At 44.3% G+C, this 23,299-nt stretch overlaps 1 protein-coding gene across 12 annotated transcripts in view; it reads left to right on the forward strand.

The window, feature by feature from the left end:
• The window catches only part of nav3 (neuron navigator 3), a 283,562-nt gene that overhangs the window by 197,073 nt on the left and 63,190 nt on the right, over nucleotides 1-23,299 (forward strand). For 9 of the 12 annotated variants that reach the window (XM_029851618.1, XM_029851620.1, XM_029851621.1 and 6 more), the window contains 3 exons: nucleotides 7,100-7,172; nucleotides 11,243-11,417; nucleotides 17,550-17,618. In XM_029851618.1, coding sequence (XP_029707478.1) covers nucleotides 7,100-7,172; nucleotides 11,243-11,417; nucleotides 17,550-17,618 — 317 coding nt within the window. Of the gene's footprint in view, nucleotides 1-7,099; nucleotides 7,173-11,242; nucleotides 11,418-14,355; nucleotides 14,522-16,400; nucleotides 16,494-17,549; nucleotides 17,619-23,299 lie in introns of those variants that run through there. The other 3 variants (XM_029851622.1, XM_029851628.1, XM_029851629.1) reach the window with 3 other exon arrangements.

The raw sequence follows: 23,299 nt of genomic DNA on the forward strand, positions 1-23,299 counted from the left end.
TTTGTGAAATATAGCAACACTTAGCATTTTTATTAGTGTCTGAATGCATGCTGAGTAAGCTTATTTTTCAACGTTACCATCACGCGTGTGATTGAATATACTCATAGTCTCTACTGCCGATTTTTCTGACAAATAGCATCAAAGCAGACTGGTTCAGGCCTTCATTAACAAGTATCAACCTTGTCACCGAGCCCAAGCAATGGGAAGCACGTCAGTTGAGTATTTCTCACCCTGCAAAATGCATCATCGCTAGTCAGCGGGATTTGAGCCCGGTTGCGTAGCAGTCGGCAGCTCGTAACCTCTCCGACCCTTTCGAGAGGCTCGGAGAGGACTGACAGCTGAATTTGTCACCCCTTGGTCACAGCACTGTCCATCATATTGGCGATATGCGGAACATGCAGAACAGTGTGTCGGCGGGTCGAAGCCCTCCGACGCTCGATTAAAAGCAATTTTAACATTGATTCACAACCCCGTTCAGCGCCGCTATCCTTAGATCACTGTGACGTAAAGGTTAATAACAAAATCTCATGATTAGAATTGTGTTTTTAAATAAAGCATATTTTGGAGCCTGACCCACCTACCTAACTACACAAGATAAAAGGGATGAAAGTTAAGCTTGTGCTGAGTCTGGCTTTAACTTTAGGGCAGTGCATCATTAAACTGGTCGATCTATTTGTTCATTGGACCACTACTGACGGTGCGCATAGCATTATAGGCGACAGTATGGGCTGCATATGTTTAACGTTTCTCTCATTGGTCTCATTCAGAATCCCCTTCTTAAAAAAGTGTTTGGTGTATCAGTGCGCCTCTGCCTGGATATCAATAAAAACCTTGACAAGTAAACATCTGTGTCACCATCCCATGTTGCTCTGAAGGAGGATATCCAGACCAAGTCTTAGAGGGTCTAATCCAGCCGGGTTTTCCATCCTACTGGAAAGACAATGTGTAGGAGAGAAATCCCGGTTGGCTTGTGGCCCCCCAGGACTTGGACTGGTTGGGGACAAAAATATTCTTTTTTTTTCACCTATGTGAAAGTAGGATATTCTCTTCCCTGATGTCTTACAGACGTTTTGAATTATTGTATATTTTAGAAGTATTGCAGCTATTATTATTCTTGTTATGCATTCATATTTTTACTGTGAAAGTAGGGTGGCACACAAATCAAGCAACTATTTCAAAACTTGTATCTCCATTTTTGCAGAAACTTCTTCAATATAATATTCTTTCACATAGTGAATCCCGTTTAAAGCCTTTCAGTTTGTTCAAAAAGGGAAATGATGTCACTCATAAAAATGTTTAACCTCCTGACTACAAGGAAAAAAACAGTTAATCGTAGAGAAAAATATCAAAAAGCCAACATAAGAATGAGTTTAACTTCTTTCAGAATGAGGAAGTGACAGGCACCAAGCCCCACCCATTTACATTTGGGAGTGGGCAAAGGGAGTTAATGCAGTATTATACTGTGGGTGGGAGATATTCAGGTTTACTGAACTACTGGGAGTCAGGAGGCTACAAGCAAAAAAAAAAAACTTCATGAAGAGAAAAAGAAACAAAAAGAGGAAAAGAAAAAATCCCAGCTGGGAGAACTCCAGAGCAAGATATGAATGTTTGTAGATGGCATCATCAAGCAGCCCAATAATGAGATCCGACTTTATTTAAAAAAGTGATTAACCCAGAGATGAGTGACGAGAGTTATTATCCTTTCTCCTCTCAGTCTGTCTCTGCCTCCTACATGTGTTGGCGTGGGGATCTTTACAGAAACTCTTCAAGTCATTCGCTGCTGTAAATATTTGGGGGGGGGTAGAATAGGGGAAATATAAGGGAGATGAACAGATCTTGGATGTTCAGGGTGTGGCTCCCTCTGGAAGTAAATATTAACTTCTCCTTCATCGATTTTGAGAAGCAGAGAACCTCTGCTGTCCGTCAGGATGCTGCCATCCACTGATATGATCAATAAACTCACAAAATGTTCCTTTAGCTGACACCGGAGGGACCAAACTCTCTTCTCTGGGCTTTGAGATGATGAACCTGGCAGTTCTTCTGCCTATCAGCTGCCCTGAAGCTTTGTCCAATTTTATCCGCTCCGATTCAACGCCCGTCAGCCTTCGTCTGCTCTGGACACGGCGAGCAAGGAATTTGATTGTTTTGGACCCGTGAGAGTGTCAAAAAAGCGAAGAGGGGGGTTGATACAGAGGTGATTCGGATTCTGGCTCCCTCCGCCTGTTCAATGCGAACACTTCTCACCTCCTGTTTCAAAAACCCTTTGGGAGGCCGCTCGATCGCAGTCATGCAGAGGGACTTGGCTCTGTCACCGCGTAAATGTTTGCGTTTCAAAGCAGCCGAGCAGAAATGATTAATAAAGTACATTCTGGCTGTGAAAAGCTTCCCAGTTGTGCGACGATTCGCAGTGAGTGATGAGCTCTGTATCATCAGGCCACAAGTGCCAAGAAAGAGTAATAGAAACTTAAACGCCGCGTTTGTCTGCTTCATGTTCAGCACTGAATTAAAGAAAAAAATTCGTTTTGGACACATCTGAGGCAAAGCTTGTTTTAGATAGCTTTAGCGTGTTGATTTTGATCAGTTTTAGAAGGGCTTAAAATGCCAACGGTTTGTACACGAAGGGTTCGGATCTGTTTGGATTCCCGGGATTCATCGGCTGACTTTGATTCTGATCTTAACAAGGAAAAAGCCTCTAAACTCTTTGCTGCTTGTGCAATGCTACAAAGGCCGCTTAGATACAAATAACCACCATTTGAAGCCCAAAGCCCGACTCTGAGCGAGCAGATTCATTAAAAAGTGGCGAAAAAGAACTCCAGTTGAACAGGGAGAAGCCGTCGGAAGATCACTGCTAGGTCTGAAAGTTAGAGCTTTTAAAGAGAACGGCTGAGTCATCTCCAGGGAAGTCAAAATAGATGTGAAGCGTGAGTCATATGATTTTTAATACAGCCTGAGGGATTTAAGGTGGCATCTACTTTCCAGTGGATATCTAACATTTTGGGTTAAAACCCTTCAATTATTGAGCTTTGCTAATGTGCTGTAAAGCGCTAACGCTGGCTTTTCCAGGCTCGTCTTGAAGGAGATTGTTTTCTGTCTTCGGGGGAAGCGGTAATTAAGGTGTCGGCCCATTTGTATTTGTAGGCTGAATCCTGTGGATAACACTTTCCACTTGCAGCCCTCATATATCATCCACTACCTCAACGTGACCCAGCGCAATTTTCACAGGTCTGGAGGAACGTGAAGATCGCTAAATTGCAAGCGTGCAGACGTAGCCGGCGCCTCATTCCTTTGGCTCACCAAGTCTCTCTTTTTAATTTATTCTCTTTAGTGTGGAAAAGTGTTGAAATATGTTGTGAAAGTGCTGCTGTAATAAGTTATCAGACACACATCCAACGTAAACAAAGAGCAACATATCAATCAAATTCTTTTAACAGAAACACCTCGGGGTGATATCTTTACTGTATTTAAAAGTTAGGAAGTCTGTTTTTCTTGTCTCTGACTGCTCAATTTATATTTTTATGTTCCTACAGTTGCAGATGCAAGAATCTCAAAAGATCATAAAACATATTTCATATTATATCACAGTGTTTCTCAACTGGTGGCTCATGACCCAAAAGTGGTCCGTGGACCCATTCTGGATGGGTCTCAGACAGCTGGTCAAAGGAAGGAAATATGGCTGCATGTGTGTGGTGCGTGTCTTTCAAAATAAGTTGTTTTTGTTGCTAGCAGGTAAGACGGCAAATCTTAAAAATGACCAGAGGTGTTTAGAATTTGGATTTCTGTTCATTGAAGGGTAATAAGGGACATAAACTGTGGGTCCCACAGTCCTGTTATATCAATCAATCAATCTTTATTTAGTGTCTATTACTATTGGGTAGAGAGGGAGGAGAAGGGGTGAGGACGGGTAGAGGAGAGACTAGGCATAGATTATGCAACTACATAAACTACAGACTGTCATTATAAGAGTTGAATGGGTCAGCGGGGTCAGAGGTCAGCACGTCAGTGCACAGCTAGATGACAATACATGTAGATGGATACAGAGAAATATATCATATACATCATTTATCATGCATCCTATTATGTTCTCTAAAATTTCCTATAACAGCAAAGTAGCCATTACTGCAATGTGGTAGCATTTAGCTTGTAGATACCAGAGTTTTACTGGGAAGTACCGGATAGACATGGAAGAGTAAACAACGTATAGAGAACTGTTGTGGTAACCACCCCCCTGCCACAACAGTTCTTTGTACTTTGTCATGCAGTGTGACAGTTTTATGAACCGCATTTCCTGTTTTTTAAAATGGTTTAAACATATAAACAGAAAAACGCGAAAAATTCGCATCGCACTACGTTAGCATATGGAAGCGCTTTGAAGACAATTTAATTTTGAAGTCTTCACATATGTAGAATACTCTCACCAGACATTGGGGGAGCCGCATCTTTGACCTTGGAAATAGAAATCTGACCTTTTTCTGTATGCTGGTCTCTTTGAAGGGCAGCATAATGTTCTGTTTGTAAATAAACTCCTGAATGAAGCCGAATATTATAGAAATTTAGCTGCTCCCCTTAATTATTGCTTCATGCTTTGTGGCGAGTTTCCGGCCACCGCGTATGCTGCACATGTGTTCGCCTGTCACTTCTCGAAATGCGCAACTTTTTCCCCCGCTTTAAGTATTTCTCGAGCGTACCTCATCAAAATTCCCTTTTCCAAATTGCTTTTAATGGCTTTTGTGGATCTCTCTGATGCCAGCCTGCGTAGGAAAACGAAACGATGTCGGTTTCTCCGGAGAAGCCGCTGCAGGATGCCACAAAAGCCAACCCTCTGACCAAACGAGCAGTTTAACATCGCCAGAAGCCTGCGGAACATTAATGCCCCGAGCGTCATCAACACCTCCAGTCGTCATTCCACTTGTTTACATCGTTTTGGAGTTCAGGCCGACAAAAAACAAACAGCGGTTAAGGCTGACAGCCTCAGAAATTTTGGAGGTTTTCAAGAAGCTGGAACAGGATTCATATGTGATATGAATGAGTGCATTTCTTCTGTTAGAACCTTCAAACTGTTGGAAAGACACGTTCCAACCCCATCTCTTAATTTTAAAAATGTTCCGTTATCATCTGCACGTGTACCATAAATTCCCCGCGTACAAACTTCAGAGACCTTATCTGGGACAAACAAGCTTGTAACCAAGCACACACGTGGTTCTATATTTGCAGCCTGCCTGACGCAAATGTCAGCGCGGACCACATTTAAGGGCATTTGGTGCTCGCTGTAGGGATCCCTGTGGTGTCAGGCAGATGGAGAAACTGTGTGTGAGTGTCGCACAGACCCCTACTTTGATAAACTATGAGGGAGTGACGAGAAAGTCAGCAGTGGCTAACTGAGAGAGCTTTATTAAGAACAAGCATCTAATGCAACTCCATAATTTACCATTAAAATCAAACAGTATCGGATTAACTGACATTCCTGCTCCCCCGTCTGGCTGCTGATTAGCAATTAAGCAGCATAGCGGAGAACAAGTACCCGCTATTCAGCAGATTCCAGCAGACTATTTAAATTCAGATTCCTCCACCCCTTTCTCCACTTAAGAAGTTTCAGACGCTCTCCTTGAGCCGCAAATGTTCCACCTCTGGCCTCCGTGCGTCTTGTAATTTAAAGTGCTGCTAGCTTAGGAGCATTTGTTCGTAGCGTTTCCTGTCAGGGCATGTTTGACCCTAACGACAAAAATAGTCAGCGTGCTACTTCATTTCAAACCCTGGCCCAAAATTGAAGTGTTAAAATGCAAAATGCAATTATTCCACCTCATTCAATTATTCTATGCTACATCCATGGAAACCCAAGTTTCGTAGCGTGCGTTGATGACGCATAAACAGCTCAGTTGCTATTTTCACGTACTGTATTATGATCATATTCCACATACGTACAATATTAAATATTACAATGCGGCTATCAAATATTTTTATCATCTTTACCTACAAGCTCTACTTTACCTTTTTCTGGGCGTAAAATTAGCCGTAGCTTGACAACACCAGAGCCTGGACCTCAATTATCAACCTGGAAATATGTAACGTAACCAACCCAACAGCTTTTAGTCGGTCTGTTTGGGGAAAAAAGCAAAACCGCAGCTAAAACATACGTGTTTGGATTAGTGTGGTGGCAAAAAACGGTCTTTTAACCAGCAATGTTTCTTTAAACACTTTATGCAGATATTAAGACATTTCTTGGAGAGCATTGTCAGAACTGTGACGCTTATTTCGACAAGAAAAGTTCTGTTGGACAGTTTTTTAAAGTCTCTCAGTAGGAAAAATTGAAAAGTGATGAGTACCGGTACACAAAGGTCAATTCACTACTGTTCATGTGAGTAGGAGTAAAAGAAGAAAGGGAGGCACGTGTCTTCATGGTGCTTGTGCTGACGTTAGTCAGTATTCTAATTCTTTGAAAGCTTCCTCCCACTAATAAGTAGATACAAGGACAGTGACTACGAGCAAAGAGAAAAGGGAGCTGGGGCGAGTAGCAGCTCATGAATCATGAGCATGAATCATGATGTCTTCCTGGACGTTGCGCTGAGTTTCCTGGTCTGCTATTTTTCTGGCCTATGATGAGGTTGAACGCCCTGACCTTTGACCCTGGCGTAACAGAGCTCCTAAGGGGCATTGGAGGCCGGCTGGCGTGATAGCAAAAATCCCCTTATGACGACGACCTCTGTGATTTTTCCGAAGGTTATGCTCAGCCTGTATTAGTGGCGGTTGCTTGGGCCTTAAAGTGGAATGTATAAATATTATAAGAACTCGCAACTGTGTCGTTGGATATGCAGTGTTAGCGTGCTGGTGACGTGCCAAGGCGGACTGCACCCTGGGGTGTGTAGGTGGCGATACACTGCATTCAGTATGTCGCGAGGCTGGATGCCAGGGTTGAGCAGAGGTCATTGGCCATGACCACACAATGACGTGCTTTATGGGTAATAACGCTGATCATTCTCACCCCCCTTCCCGAGCCCTCTGGCCCGGGACATTTAGGCGCAGCCAATGTTAAGTACCATCCGCACTTTTTTTTTTTTTACTCCGTCTGTCCTTTGTGTCTCACTGTCGGTTGTCTCCTCGCCAGATCGAAAATGTGGACGCCTGCCTGAGTTTCCTGGATGCCAGAGGAGTGAACGTTCAAGGGCTTTCAGCAGAAGGTAAGAAGAACAAAGAGTGTAAGTTAAATTCCTGATCAAGCTCTTAATTGAATAAATCGGTGGAGCAACGGAAGGATCCTCCTGTTGTGTTTCTGATCTCTGGAAAATCCATTTTGGTACCACTGAGACCTTCTGTGGGTAGCTTTCCACTTCTTAACGGCACCAAGTATCTTCAAAAAACAGCGAAAGCCCATTTTCACAGAACTTTTAGACTTCACGGCAATGGAATTTACCGCAGTGGTGTCATGGCAGGGCGCACGGTTTCTCCATCTCTTTCACGATGGCAGCATAGGTCATCATTAGAGTATCAAAGGGATTGTAGGAGGATGAGGCCTCCAGAGCAGGGTTCGCCTTCAAACTGCCCAGTGTGCAGCTATTTCACAGCCCTCCAATCTGAGTGAGACTGAAAAAAGAGCAAAAACTGTAACGTCAGAGCTGAAATTATGCTTTAGTTTCAACCTAAACATATCAGGATATACAATATTTCTGTAAAAATGGTCCAAGTTCATAGAACCCTACTGGAACCATTATTGATGAGCTGAACCCCAAACTCAACTTGCCAACATTTCACTGTTTGTCAATCTCCCGAGCAGAAGGCGCCCTCGGCAGTTATCGTGGACCTGTCTTTGCCCAGACCCCATGTTGTTTTTGTCTTTAAACATAAAAGAGACAAGTGTGTCCTTGAACTCCGAGGCGGCAGGAATAGGCTAACCCACTGACCGACAGCTCTATATTCTTCACTCCTCCCTCCCTGCAGCTAAATACAGCAAAGTGACTCAGCAGGCCTGGAATTTCAAACTGGGCCTTGAAAATGTCGGGGCTTTCGGGTGACTTTATTTACCAGCGTTGGCCCTCTGTGTTAATACACCCTTCAGTTTTACTCCTTTTGCTTTTGCCAACCTATTTCTTGATGCACCTAATGTGTTGTGTGTCAGGTACATTTGGTCGCTGCCCTCTCACCTGTTAAATGAGGCCAGATTTCTTTATCATTAGAAGGTTTTTTTTACCCAAATGTTTGAGGTTTTATGCCCCGTTGTGGTTCATTCCCTTTTCCCTAATAACCTCGCTAACAGTCCCATTGCATCCCTCTGATGGGAGGCTGGAAACTGAAGTTCCGGAAAAGCACATTAAGTTGAGAGTTATGATCCCACATTTGCTGTAAAGGACATTTTTTTAATGTTAACATAAAGAGTTTAATTGTGTGTGATTGTGTGAACCACAACGGCTGTGAAATGGATTGATCAGGAGTTACTCATTCCCTGAAATCCAATAAAAGCCCATCACTGGAAATGGAAGACAGCATGTCCACTATGTAAATCTATAAAAGAGCTATAGGGGTTCAAGTTGTTCCACCTGTGAGATCCAACTCGACGTGGTCACGGACACATATAGTCCGGTTGCTAAGGCAATCTGTGGTTGTGGCTGTGAAGGTTCACTTAAGTGTGATCAGGGGTTTAAAATAAGTGACCGGTTAAATCAAAGAAGAACAGAAATACTGAAGGGGCAACGACAGCGCGTGTTGTTTAGGACAAGATCATTCACAGCTGTGTCATAGGTGTGTGTGTGTGTGTGTGTGTGTGGCACCGATAACAGTATAGCCATTAAAATGAGTATATGTCTCCAAAGGAACGGTGCTGAAGCTGAGAATTTGACAAGTCCTTAAAGCTTCTTCTATTTTATTGTTTATTGTAAGTTCTTAGCTGAATTCGATCTCTTTACAATCCTGTTGGGTAACCCAGGGTTTGACCTGTTCACCGCAATAAATCCTGATCAGAGTAGGTGTAAACTAGCTCCGATTTCATTAGCTCCTTTGAACGAAGCCCTTTGACCAAGGCCGTTAATGGCTAAGCTTTTGGTTTTCTATCAAAAAGCTGAAGGGGGGGAAAAGTCACTCCAACGTCCTGTGCCCCTCACGAACGAACCTCCTCAAGTAAGGAGAAAACACATCAAGTTAAACCATGTCAGCCACTTGAAAGGGCCTCGAGAAGCAAAGGCATGTTTTCATTGAGCCTGAGCCAAGGAGAAACCGTTACCCTCCACGCTGCTTCACGGCACCAAAGGCCTCTCGCTTTTAACGGATGAAACGGCTGTGCGACGCCGATGGAAATGTCTGAGGGCGGCTTTGACGATGTCCCACAATCCAGCTGTCTTTTGCTTGATCATATCGCCGATATATAGAACGAAATGGAGAGGCATTTTATTCAAACTAACATATTCATATATGTTTCACATCAGGCTACTGCTTTCTAGATTATTTGATGTGTAGAAACACAACATTGACCAGAAAATCTGAATCACTGCCCTGAATGCTCTGTACTTTATCGTCTATCTTTTATATTTATCTTTTTCATCTCTTTATTAGTGTGCCGCACGATGTGTTTTTTCAGTAGTTTTGGGCATTCGAGCAGAAAATTGGTAAACAATGAGCGTGTCTTTGCCTGGAAGCGTCCGAATGGTCGGCCCTCTCAGCTGTGTACTTAACGAATTTAGCGACAAATCTTCAAAAAAGGAAAAAAGATAGCTGCCGAGATTGCTAATACGAGCTTCACGCCGGCCTGATCCTCGTTGTGCCCACGTTATTTGAGCTGTCAGCAGCTCTTTATTTGAGCAATGTCGTTGCCCCCTAAAGAGCAGACAATGCTGTTGTTCCATACTGCTCACAGGCCCCCCCTCAGGCTCAGAGGCAGAAAAAAAGAAAAGAAAAGTACAACACTTTGCTGTTTCATCTTCTTAAGCTTTTACAGTTGCCAAACAGCTTAGCCGTGGCTGTCTGGGGAAAGTATTACAGGCTCGCTAGATTGAAAAATGAAGCAGCAAAACCTCTTTATCAGCCATTGGTGACCTTCCTGCTCACAGAAGGTTTGATAGGAAGGTTCATTTTCAGTGATGGGTGCATTGACCACGGCGATCAATTCTTCCTCCTCTGCTGATTCAACACTTAACTGTGTGAAAAACGGCATGAGTGAGGCATTTGTTAAAAGTTTGCCCACCACTCCACTGCAGGTTGCTTTATATATTTATCAATACGCACCGGGCGGCTGGTAGCTCAGTCTGAGCTGAGAAGCTGAGGGGTATCAGATCAAGCCTGGGTGCGGACAAAACTTTGGAGGTGTTCTTGTAGTTGGGGGAGGGGCCGGTACACTTTTATAGTACCTTTGAGCAAGATATCAAACCTCCAAATGCTCACATGGGGCCCTGGATGAGCTGACGATTTATCTAGGGGTGTACCCTGCCTTTGCCCACATGCAGCTAAGATAGGCCCTAGCAACATCCATCTATACGTAGAAGGTATAAAGTAGTCAAGAAGAAACATACATCCATCCTCTACTTATCCGGGGTCAGGTTGCGGGGGCAGCAGCCTCAGAAGAGAAGCCCAGACTTCCCTCTCCCCAGCTACTTCTTCCAGCTCATCCGGGGGGATCCCCAGGCGTTCCCAGACCAGTCGAGAGACATAGTCTCTCCAACGTATCCTGGGTCTTCCCGGGGGTCTCCTACCGGAGGGACATGCCCTGAACACCTCACCAGGGAGGCGTCCAGGGGGCATCCTAACTAGATGCCCAAGCCACCTCATCTGGCTCCTCTCAACGCGGAGGAGCAGCGGCTCTACTCCGAGCTCCTCCCGGATGGCAGAGCTTCTCACCCTATCTCTAAGGGAGAGCCCAGCCACCCTACGGAGGAAGCTCATTTCGGCCGCTTGTACCCGTGATCTTGTTCTTCTGGTCATTACCCAAAGCTCATGACCATAGGTGAGGCTAGGAACGAAGATCGACCGGTAAATTCTTCACCACTACGGACCGGTGCAGAGTCCGCATTACTGCGGACGCCGCCCCGATCCGCCTGTCGATCTCCTGCTCCATTTTTCCCTCACTCGTGAACAAGACCCCGAGGTACTTGAACTCCTCCACTTGGGGCAGGATCTCATCCTTGACCCGGAGAAGAAACGGAATATACATAAATATAAAAGTCCAGATAATGTTTTACAAAAGAACTAGATAGTATGAGGAGATAGCAAGGTTCTAGTTGTAAGCACAAGCAGACACTGACAGTTTCCTTCTGCTTCGTCCCTCCAGAGATCAGGAATGGCAACTTGAAGAGCATCCTGGGTCTCTTTTTCATCCTGTCACGTTACAAACAGCAGCAGCAGCAGCAGCAGCAGTACTACCAGTCCCTGGTGGAGCTCAGCCAGCAAACCAGCAGCTCCACGTCGTCCGCCAGCAGCCTCAAAACACAAGAAATGCAGTCCAGGTAGGTGCCACTGAAGTCGCGCGTCATTAGATTGGAGCTGGTCTGGGTGTCGGGCAAAGGTCATCTTGAAGTGACAAGGCATTTAGCATTCGCGCTGTAATGGAGCTGAAAACAAACTGTTTCTAATTAAAAGCTTTGCTCCGTGAGGTCGTTTGGGTCATCGATAAATAAATGCTGATTTTGCTGTTTGACTTGTCAAAGTTTCAAGGTCCTCCAGGAATGTAACCGCTGGATTTATTATAGCAAGCATGGACACATGCACACACACACTTTATGTATCATACTGTATCCACTACTATAGTGTCCAAAAATAATGTAAAAAGAGTAAAGACTTCATGATTTTTTTTTTTTTGCAAAATGTACATCAGTTTTGGGACATTGTGGCAGTCTCCAATGATGTCACCTGTTTAGTTCAATTAAGTTAAGAACACATTGAGGTGTGGGCTGAGTTCGCTCACTAAATCAAGTTTAGGAATACCGAAAACCTAGTATTGTACTTAATATCGTCCCAAAATCATAAGCAGGCTTGTGATTCCTTGTTGTTTTATGATTCTAATGAGAGATAAATACGTTTTTTTTGTTGGGTTATTTTCCTTTCTTACAATGTGAACTCGACACCCGAATCTCCAACCAAATGTCAGATTTGTAGCGCAATGTTAACATTTGCATTTATAACCAGGGCGCTGGCTAATTTGAGCCACAGTGTCGTAGAGCAGCCATGTTGGTGTGCAGGCAGCTAGCATGTAGTATAAACAAATGAGCCCCGCCCATGTGATGTAAATAGATGGGACATGCTTTAGAGGGACATCTAAGAAGGGCCTGACATGCCACACATGAGCGGCATTCCCTTTGAGCAGCTCAGCTTTCGGCACGGCCGCGCTCCGTGTGTGAGCGGGTGTGTGTGAGAGTGGATGAGCGGAAAATCGGCACAATAAGAGCAGTTAGTCGCGGTACTTGAAGAGAGCTTCCACGAGTAAGACGATATAGTCGATTTTTTTAGACGTTCTCCGCTCGTATGAGTTAGGAGTTGGTAGCAACGGTGTGTGTTTGTGTGCGTGTGTGTGTGTGTGTGCATGCCTGTGTGTGTGTATGTTCAGGGGAGGTTATTAAGGCCACAGCTGCCTCCCATTCCCACACTGCCTCCCAACACAACAGGTGGAAAAAGGCACTCAAACGCATCAAGACACATGGGTCTAAAGTTACAAACATGCCAGATTAACACACACAAGATGCTGATAAATCATTAGAAAAGTAAAAGAGGCACAATTTACCCTTCATAAAATATAAGCGTCCAATGACGTTTCTTTCCAAAAAATATAAGTTTCACGCCACAGTGAGACCGCCTCCGAGAAGAGGCACGCTTCCTTCTAAATGGATGGTCTGTCCTCATGGTTGCCCGGCCAACCATCGTCTACCTCCTTTGGGCTGATAAGTTAATCATGTCTGAATGCTGAAGGCCGTGGCCGAGGTCAGAGGATCAATCCGTGTCTGTCAGTGATAAAGAAGGCCATTAATCTGTGTGAGGGGTTTTTTTTTTGGGGGGGGGGGGGTGCACTCCCCACCTCCTTTGCTCTGATTCATGGATGTCTGGAAAAGGTGTGGAGAATGAATTTGTACATTTCCAGGGATGGAAAAAAATCAGGGGTGGGATTAAGAAAATATACGTATATTTGATGGGCTCATTGACAGAGACGAGTCAGTGTTGGCGGGAATCGTGAGGTTGGAAGCGTGTTTGAACTCTGAGTGCACTGCTGCTGCTGGCTGTGTGTGTTTGTGTGTGTGTCTGTTCTTGTACGTTCAACCTACTGAGTAGCACAATCCGCATTCTTCTAGCAAAGTGAGGACATTTTTGGGAAGTGAGGACACTCCGGCTAGTCCTCAGAACTTCAAAGGAGTGTTTAAGGGATAAGACGTGGTTTTTTAAGCTCCAGGTTGGCTTTGACTTTAGGTTAAGGTTAGGTTTGGTGGGTTAGTTGGGTGGGTTGGGGTGAGGTCACGAGCTGGCTAATGCATCATGCCCATGGAAGTCACCACAAAGATAGACGGATAAGAATGTGTGTGTGTGTGTGGGTGTGAGATGAAAGGATAAAATCATTAGTTTCAACAGTAATTATTTTAAACCATCTTGATCTCAAACACATTTTCAAAGTCTTCTTTCCATCCATTCATCTGGAGTTTTTCGTGCCATCATTTTCCAACGTGGAGCCACTCTTTTTCATCTCCTCGGCCACAATACAACATGTTTCCCCTCCCATCATTATGCAAATGAACACACACCTTTTGCGGCAGGATGGCACAACGTTGATATTATGATGATGGTCATTTGTAATGCAACAGAAATTGATGGTTTTGCGGCTCTAAATGACTCTGGCTTCACTGCAGCCGAAATTCCCCAGACTTCCTTTAAAAAAACCCTAGAGTCAGCCACCAAACTTGGCTGCTTTGTGTCAAAATCTAGTTTGGGTGGTGTCCTATTGTCATTAGCGAGCACCTCTTTTAAAAATTACACCCTGTGGCAGTGGAGCATCATCACTCACACTCTAAAAAATGCTTCACCCTCCTGGGTTGAGTTTTCTATGAAAACACCCAGCAGGGGGTCAGTACTACAGCCCTAAATGTGCTGTAGTGTGTTTGCCTGTCTTGCCTGGCTGTACTGAAGTTTAGAGATTTAGCAGGTCTGGAAAACTTACATTTAAACAAGGCGAGATTAAAAAATAAGTAAAATTCAGCCTTTAAAGTAATATAATTCGGGTTAGGGGTTGGGGTTAGGGTTCAACTACACACATTTGGTGAGCTGCGCAGAGCTTTCTATAGAAAGCACCTGCTGACCCAGTGTGTGTGTGTGTGTGTGTGTCTGGGGGAACTCCCCACCAGCCAGATCAGGACCGCCTGGAGCCACGCGAGGCTTCCAGTGTAGAAGGCTCGAGGCTCGGGCCTGGCAGGGCGAAGCGAACCCTCCCTCTTTAGCTCAACATGTCCCGGGGACAACTTGACCCCGCGGTTTGGCGCCCGTCACGGCTGCCCACCGCTGTCTCTCGTGACAGGAGGAGCCGTTTGACAGGCGGGACGGCCAGCAGCCTGGCAAAGCCCAACTCGTCCACTGGGTAGAGTTTTAGTGTGTGCTCTGTGTGTTTGTGTAGCATCAAGGCACCGTGTTTGGATTCTTTTCCTTGTTCACATATGAGGAGAATGGAGTAGTGTCAGTGGCATCATGAACTGGTAAATGCTTCTGTCCTGCTTGTCCTGTTCCTTAGTTAAATCCTCAAACCGATTTGATTGTGCATGCAGTTTGAAGGCTTTGATAGGGGCAATTTATGCTTGATAAAGATAAAAGAGCAAATGCAGAAAGGAATTTTTGATGGTTTAGTTGATATTTATCTGATATTTTTCTATATGGTTGTCCTCCTGAGCTGTGATCTAGAAATAATCCGTTTATGACATTCCCACGGCCACATATGGCTGTGTGCTGTTGACAACTGGAAGGAATCGCGCTGAACCCATTGCCCCGGCAACCGCCACTACAGATGTAAAATCATCAGCTTGCCTGTGAATTTGAAGCTGCAGCTACAGAGGAGGTGGAACTGATATTACAGACGCTTAATGGGCTCGTGATGGCCTCCAATATGGGACGCACGTGTTGCGGACTGTTAATCACAGACCTTGGTGATGTATGCTGGCTCAGATCAAAAGTGACAGAGCATACCCGTCCTTTTCCTCCTCATAGATCCTGCTGCTATACATCTGTGCGTATTTGTGTGTGTCCTTGTATTTGCTACATATTGAGTACCCCAGTACTCAGACTACGAACAAAGTGAGGACAGTTTTGCAATGTGGGGCCATTTTATCTGTTCATAACAACTCTAAAGGACTGTTTGAAGGGAGAGGTGGTTGTCAGATCGAGGTCAGGCTTAGGTTTAGGTTAGGAGGTTACTTGGAATGGTTTCTAGTTAAGGTGCTGGGTAACGTATTATAACGCGAGTCACCACAAAAATAGAAATATGAGAATGTGTGTGTGTGTGTGTGTGTGTGTGTGATGTCATCTGGATTAAATAAACACTCTTTGTGTTTCACTGTACTATATAAATTGGATGTTTTTCATTGTCATATAAAATTTACATGATCAGTTTATACGTCCTCCAGCCGTCTTTAATGCCTCTTGGTTTATACGCACATATGGAAGGTTGCCACTTGATATTTGTTCTGAAGACTATAAAAACAGACCATAGTGTGTGACAGGCGCCATTAATCGCACTTCAAGATTTGTCATTTCTGTGCGCCTGCTGCCATTTAGGTCATTTAGCAGAGCACAGAACCCACCAGTAATGTAGTGTGTGTGTCGCGCGTGTGTGGAGGTGTGCAACTAAAGAGCAGATTTAGTTGCCAAACATCATTAACCAGCGTGTCGTGTATCACAGCCCTCATTAATAACACGGTACATTGACGCTTCCTCGTTGGAAACTGCCCGGACTCGCCTCCGCGGCTCGTTAGCATATCAACATGACCTGCTCCAAGGTCAATTAGAAATGGACTTCGTTGCAGGTGTTTAGAAGTGACCTGGACTCCCCAGAGGGAGGCTGGGTTCATCTACAGGCTGAGTTTCATTATGTGTCCGTTGAAGACAACCGAGTCCTTTAAAAAGCGGAGTCGCTGATTAAAACGATGGTGTGCTGTGTTACTAAGGCCTCCATTGCTCGTCTCTTTTACCTGTCGATAATGCGATTGTGCGATACAATTTACAATGTGCGCTGTGTGGCGAAACAAAAAGTCGTTTTCATGTCAGACTGAGCACGGCAGCTTGAGACCTGCTGTTGTAATTTGGAGGGAAATAAAATGCAGACAGAAGCTGAAGTGTCCACGCTGTGCGTCTCTTCTCAGTCGGAGATGCCAAACCCTCGGCCCACGATCTTAAAACAGAGAACAAGTTGTGTCCGGTTGGCATAAAAGCCGAGGATCTTTTGTAGCGTCCTCTGTCCTTTAGCTGAAGCGCGATGTTTCTTTGCTGAGCAGAGTTGGAGAGATTAACAGTTCTGGGCATCCAAACTGGACATCTTTTGACCTCTTCTCAGCCCAGAAAAGGTATGAGCTCATTATTGATGGGAATCTCGCATATGTGATGTATATATCGCGTATATGTCTGTAATTGTGTGGTCTTTTTTAAGATAAGAGGAACATGTTGGCCGAGTAGCTGACCTGAGCACTATATTTACACATTTTAATGTCTTTATTTTTGTCTCAATTACTTCTTGTAACAGAGAGAACTGCAGATACGGTCACAACATTCGCAATTCATTGCTAGCGTCATGCTAGCTGAGGGACTACTGACAATTCTAAAAGCCCCTTTTTGTCCATACAGTCCTGGATTGTTCTGATGCATCCAGTATGTTTTTCACTAGAAAAAAAAGTCCTCTTCCAATTCCGAGTACTGTTTTAACCTTATGTGTATATAATAGAGGCTAACTGTAAATAGCAGCTAGTCGAGTTTATAGCAGCCAGCGAGCTACACGCCCCTGGCTTGAAGTCATCGCGGACATTACGGTCAGAACACTTACAAGAATAAACAACATCCGTGCCGGGGCAATCGACCTTCCATTGTTTACGTGCCGTATACATGAAGATTAAAGGCTTTTCCATAAATTGCAGCTTTAACTACTTCCTGTCAGCCATGACTGCAGAGGTCTGGTCTGACACAAGGCGTTATTTCCTGCCTCTGCCAGTGACTCACTGCCCCTAAAAACTCTGACTGGTGCTGCTCTTCCTCCTCTTCTGTGTATGCATGTGTGTGTGTAAATGTGTGTTTTCGTGCCTTTCCTGCAACACCACCGGTGGTGTAAATTCCTCAGACCCTCCTGCTTTAACTGGATTAGCCACCATTGTTAGCTGAGTCATAAGCATGTGCTGATGAACATGTTGCGGGGCATCATGTGAGACATCCAGGCGGGCTACTGGACAGCTCCTCTCCTCTTCTTAATGAACTCATTCTTCCTTCCTCTCGGCTGACTGAATGCATCCTCTCACTTACTTTATTACATTAAAGCATGGATTCCAAAAATTCCCAGCAGGCTGCTGCTGCGCGAGTTTCTCCCCCGCCCGTGTTAACAGTTTGTCTGTCCTCTTCTCTGCTTGTCCCCTCAGTCTCACAGCAAGATATGCAAGTCCTCCGGGCCACAGTGGAATAGGGTCACCACAGAAGAAAAACACAAGGTAAATATAGCAGATAGATATATGTTGTCCTATAGGAAGAGCTCAATAGCTGATTTAAATGAGAACAAGGAGGTTTCAGAAGCTTGTCTCAGTTGTAATAAGTCAAATTTGTAAAGAACCTGTTAAGAATTCAGAGTAACCCAACCTGATTTGGTGGTGAGCTTATATATATACCTACATTCCGTGGCCACACACACCCAGAGTTCAACTGTCTGACGCTCGCTGCATTTATTTCAGCTTAGACTTGGTCTGAAGCCGTAATAATTCCTCCCTCGCTGCCGCTGAGCGATGGCCAAAACGCCCCGGCCCCACGGGTGGTAATCTGCCCTCTTAGACCGCTGACGGCCCACCCGACCTCCGCGGCTTTGCAGAAATTTCACTCTCGTACTCTAGATACGAAGAAACACACAAGCAACCCACGTCTTCTCCGATGTGAGGGTCACTCGGGCTTTGTTGCCGTCTGACTCACAGTCACATATGTGAATCTGGCGTTTAATCCCCGGCCAATGGAGTTATTTTTAACCCGCTTTATATTGTCTCTTCTGTTCCCGAAGCAAAGTTCTAAAGCAGGAAAAGTATTGACGTGTGTCTGGCGCTCTGCTGGTGTCTGAATGGACAATAACGTCTTCGGGGGCGTCAGAGTTTTACTGCATTTTTCTCTTTCTGGAGCCCCATTTACAGTTTAGCTCCACGTACACATGATTTATCTGCTCTTCATATAAATATGGTTATTGCTGCAAGACTGGATCAGATGTTACATATTCTATATGCAACATGGTTTGGTGTTCCGGTAACGTATTGCGTCACTTCCTGTCTTCTCAATCGTTCGTTGGTTGCACTGTGCACGGTGTGTTGTATTCACTTTACTTAAAATTTGAACACTTGGGACATTCTAGTCACCTGATAACAACAGTGCGAAACAACCCATATTAAACAAATACAGGGCTCCGCCGACTATTAGCATTAGCATGGCCTCACCGTCTGTTTCACCTGGTGTCTTTGCCTGTTCAGCGTGTGAAATGTTTACCGTATTTTCTGGACTATATGTTGCTCCGGAGTTTAAGTTGCACTAGCCAAAAAATGCACAATAAAGAAGAAAAATAGATATATAAGTCGCACTGGACTATAAGTCGCATTTTGGGGGAAAATTTATTTGATAAAATCCGAGACCAAGAACATACATTTCATCTTGAAAGGCAATTAGCAATCCATTAGCATGGATTAGCAATAGCGTTACGGTATGCTAACGTAACAAATTCAGCTACATGACCCACAATGAACTTGTTAACGTAACATATTAAAAGTTATTCAGATAACTATAGCATAAAGAACATTCTCTGGTCCCCTCCCCAATCTGGCCAGCGATGAAATGTGTGCCCCCTGGTATAATTCACTCATTAGGACCCTCAAGCAGAAAGTGTGAAGACTAGAAAGGAAGTGGCATTCTTGTAAAATAGACAGCTATCATGTAGCCTGGAAAGACTGTCTGGTAGTTTATAAAAAGGCCCTCTGTAGGGCTAGAACAGCTTATTTTTCTTCTTTAATTGAGGAAAATAAGAGCAACCCCAGGTTTCTTTTCAGCACTTTGGCCAAATTAACCAAGAGTCACAGTGTTTTAGATCCACGTATCCCTTCTTCCCTTAGTGGTGAAGACTTCATGAGCTTCTTCACTGATAAAGTTCTAGCTCTCAGAGAAAAAGCTAACCAGGCCATCCCAACAACTGGACCATCACCAGATGTGCTGACTGTGGGAACATACAGGTTCTCCAACGAGCCCTTAAACTCCTTCAGCCCTATATATTTTTCTGAGGCGTCATCGCTAACTCAGAAATCCAAGTTCACGTCCAAGTTCCGTAAGTCCACGTCTCTCTTAGATCCCATCCCAACACACCTCTTGAAGGATGTTTTACCATTGATAGGCAGCTCTATCCTGGACCAGATCAATGGTTCTTTAGTGTCAGGTTATGTACCCCGGTCCTACAAGGTGGCAGTGATTAAGCCGTTGCTTAAAAAACCATCACTGGATCCCGATGTGTTAGCAAACTATAGGCTGATATCCAACCTTCCTTTTATCTCTAAAGCTCTTGAGAAGGTGGTGGTGACTCAGTTACTGGAGCACCTGCAGAGAAACAGCCTGTTTGAGATGTTTCAGTCAGGCTTTAGAGCTCATCACAGCACAGAAACAGCACTTCTTAAAGTCACTAATGATCTCCTCATAGTTTCAGATCATGGACTGGTCTCTATGCTGGTTCTGCTGGACCTCAGTGCTGCTTTTGATACAGTTGATCACAGGATCCTGTTACAGAGACTGGAACATGTGATTGGCATTAAAGGGACAGCACTAGACTGGTTCAGATCGTATTTATCTGATAGATGCCAGTTTGCTCATGTCCATGGTGTTCCCTCTTCATACAGTAGGGTTAGCCATGGAGTTCCACAAGGTTCTGTACTTGGACCAATCCTTTTCACCTTGTACATGCTTCCCTTAGGGAACATTATTCAGCAGCATGGGATAAATGTTCATTGTTATGCTGATGACACTCAGCTTTATTTATCCATGAAACCAGAGGAGACAGAGAAGTTAGTGAAGCTTCAGACCTGTCTTAAAGACATAAAGTCCTGGATGTCTTCAAATTTCCTCCTCCTTAACTCAGGAAAAACTGAGGTCATGGTGTTTGGTCCTGAACCTCTCAGGGATAGATTAGATCACATGATCACTCTAGATGGTATCTCATTAACATCTAGTCTCTCTGTGAGGAATCTTGGAGTAACTTTTGACCAAAACCTCTCCTTCAACTCCCAAATTAAATTAGTCTCTAGAAGTGCCTTTTTTCACTTGAGGAACTTCACAAAGATCAGGAAACTACTGATGCTGCATGATGCTGAAAAGTTAGTCCATGCATTTGTTACTTCCAGGCTGGACTATTGTAACTCTTTATTATCAGGGTGTCCAAACAACTCTTTAAGAAGCCTCCAGCTGATCCAAAATGCTGCAGCCAGAGTTCTGACAGGTATTGACAAAAGAGATCACATCTCCTGTAATGGCGTCACTTCATTGGCTGCCCGTTAAATTTAGAATCATTTTTAAAATTCTTCTTCTGACCTACAAGGTCCTCAGAGGCCTCGCTCCATCCTACCTGGAGGAGCTAGTGATACCTTACCAGCCCAATAGACCGCTCCGCTCTCAGAATGCTGGTCTACTTGTGGTTCCCAGAGTCTCTAGGAGTAGAATGGAGGGCCGAGCATTTAGCTACCAGGCCCCCCTGCTATGGAACCAGCTCCATGTCCAGGTACGGGAGGCTGACTCCATCGCTACTTTTAAGGTCAGACTTAAAACCTACCTCTTTGAAAAAGCTTATTGTTACTAATTCTGTAGTTCCAGTTACTATCATAGACAGACAAATTATCATACTTAGGGGGTCGTCTAATCATTAGGTTAGCATCTTAGCTGTGCTGCTATAGGCCAAGGCTGCCGGGGTCCGGAAACATGATCACCTGACAGGCCTCTGTCACCCCACTGGGTCATGGTTTCCTCTCCTCTCCTCTCCTCTCCCCTCCCCTCCCCTCCCCTCCCCTTCCCTTCCCTTCCCTCTACCTCTCCTCTCCTCTCCTCTCCTCTCCTCTCCTCTCCTCTCCTCTCCTCTCCTCTCCTCTCCTCTCCTCTCCTCTCCCCTCCCATCCAGCGAGAGGGTTCAAAGTTGACCCACCTGCCAGCCATCAGCAGGTGGGTCCCCCTACATGAGCCTGTTCCCGCTCAAGGTTTCTTGCTTGCTTGTCTGGGGTCAGGCCCTGGGATTCTGGAAAGCGCCTTGAAACAATTCTGATTGTGAAAGACGCTATATAAATAAAGATTGATTGATTGATCTATCTGATATTCAGAGAAATGGCTGCACGAACCAGATAAACGTTAACGTCTCAAGCTCTCTTCAGTGAGAAGTTCACTTAAATGAATGGCTCAAAAGCAAAATCTCCATTTTAAGCTAATATCAGTTGGTTTAAAGTGTCTCAGTAGTATAGAAAGGCATTAAAATAAATGTTTGTGCATAAAAGCACATAATCATTGTACATAGGCCTCCATATACGCACAACTATGCATGAAAAGTATATTTACGATAACATTTATGCCTTTATATAGATAAAACAAACGATAAATGTTACAAGATTCAAGATAAAACTGTTTCCTGACTAAAAGTTTTGCATTTGCCCCCAAATAAGTACCAGCATTTGCATTTTTATGGAAATAAGAAAATGTAAAGACACCCCAGCCATCGTGAGCAACATAATCAAACCTTTTTGAAAAAGCAGCGAGCAAAAGCCTCAGAAGTGTTATTGTGCTGCGCCTCTCGTCTGCAGGGTCTATGCGAGATTAACATCCCCGTCCGCAGCTTCTGTCTCCCTCTGCAGCCCCATTCTGCTGATGCTTTATCAAACATGTATTTTGAGAGATGAAAGAATGTGATGATAAAAGAGCCTCCCTCTGATTTCCATTGGAATTACAATCTAACCCTCATTTCCTCTGTGTTTACCTCTCATTTTCTTTCCTCTGGGTTTGCACCTTCACTATTTGCCCCCTAATTCATTCTTTTCCTTTTCATTCCATTTTCTCAGCCTTTCCTTTGTTCTTCAATATTTTTGGAGTCGGGGCTGCAACCACAGCTGATACATAAACTTTAATATTCAAGGTTTCCAATGCTTTTCATTTACTTTTACAAACTTTTAATCTTTTCCAAATCACCTTGTTTATCTGTTGTTTCTGTAATGAATCAGCTGTAATATGCAAGAAAAACTGACGTGATTTTTGATGGAACACAAATAAATCAGATCATCCAGGAAGAGGAAACTGAGCATTAGCTGATTTGGTGTAGTTACACTGCTTGCTCGCTAGGTGGCAGTGTTTGACGAGGCTTCGTACACGGGTGTGTAGTTTGACTCCTTTGTTAAAATATAACATGGAGTCTGAGCTTTATGGAACAACTTCTCCCTCTGGCACACTTCCTCAAGTTACCTTTTTTATTTTCAAATCATTCTCTTTACAAGCATATTTATATAGTTCCTGACATCCATGTTTCCTCACAATCGAGCAAAGGCGATGGAGGATAGCTCTATTTTCCAAGGGAGCTGAAAAAACTTGCATTTATGAGCGACCTTGTTCACCATGTGTGTGGAAACAGCTCTGTTACCTTTAATGATGCGATTTATTGGACGACACCTGCTCAGTTTACAAAGTTATTTTCAACGTTATTGATCTTTTTTGTAATCTTGCAGCATTCGCTACCTCAAATTGAATTCAAATGGTAGCAAGGGAGGCAGATACACTGCAGACGTGCAGTTCCCCGTCCATTCTCCGGGTGACAGCGCGCGTGTTAAAGTGCATCCCACAAAAAACAACAGCAGCAGGATCCCGATGAGATCATTCTTCCAACATCCTCTCGGGAGGTGTGGAAAAGTTCTCCAGCTGCAGCAGAGCAAATCCACATTTCACACCGGCAGCTTTTGACAAATGAAAGAGATTATGTGAAAATAAGTAGTGCGTGTGTGTGTGTGTGTGTGTGTGTGTGTGTGTGTGTGTGTGTGTGTGTGCGTGTGTGTGTGTGTGTGTGTGTGTGTGTGTGAAACAGACAGACACGTCTGGCAGTTGTTTCTCTACAGCGGAGATAACCTTGGCAATGTGTGTGTTGTAC

Source organism: Takifugu rubripes, chromosome 18 (assembly GCF_901000725.2).
Source record: "Takifugu rubripes chromosome 18, fTakRub1.2, whole genome shotgun sequence".
In the NCBI taxonomy this organism is placed as follows: domain Eukaryota; kingdom Metazoa; phylum Chordata; class Actinopteri; order Tetraodontiformes; family Tetraodontidae; genus Takifugu; species Takifugu rubripes.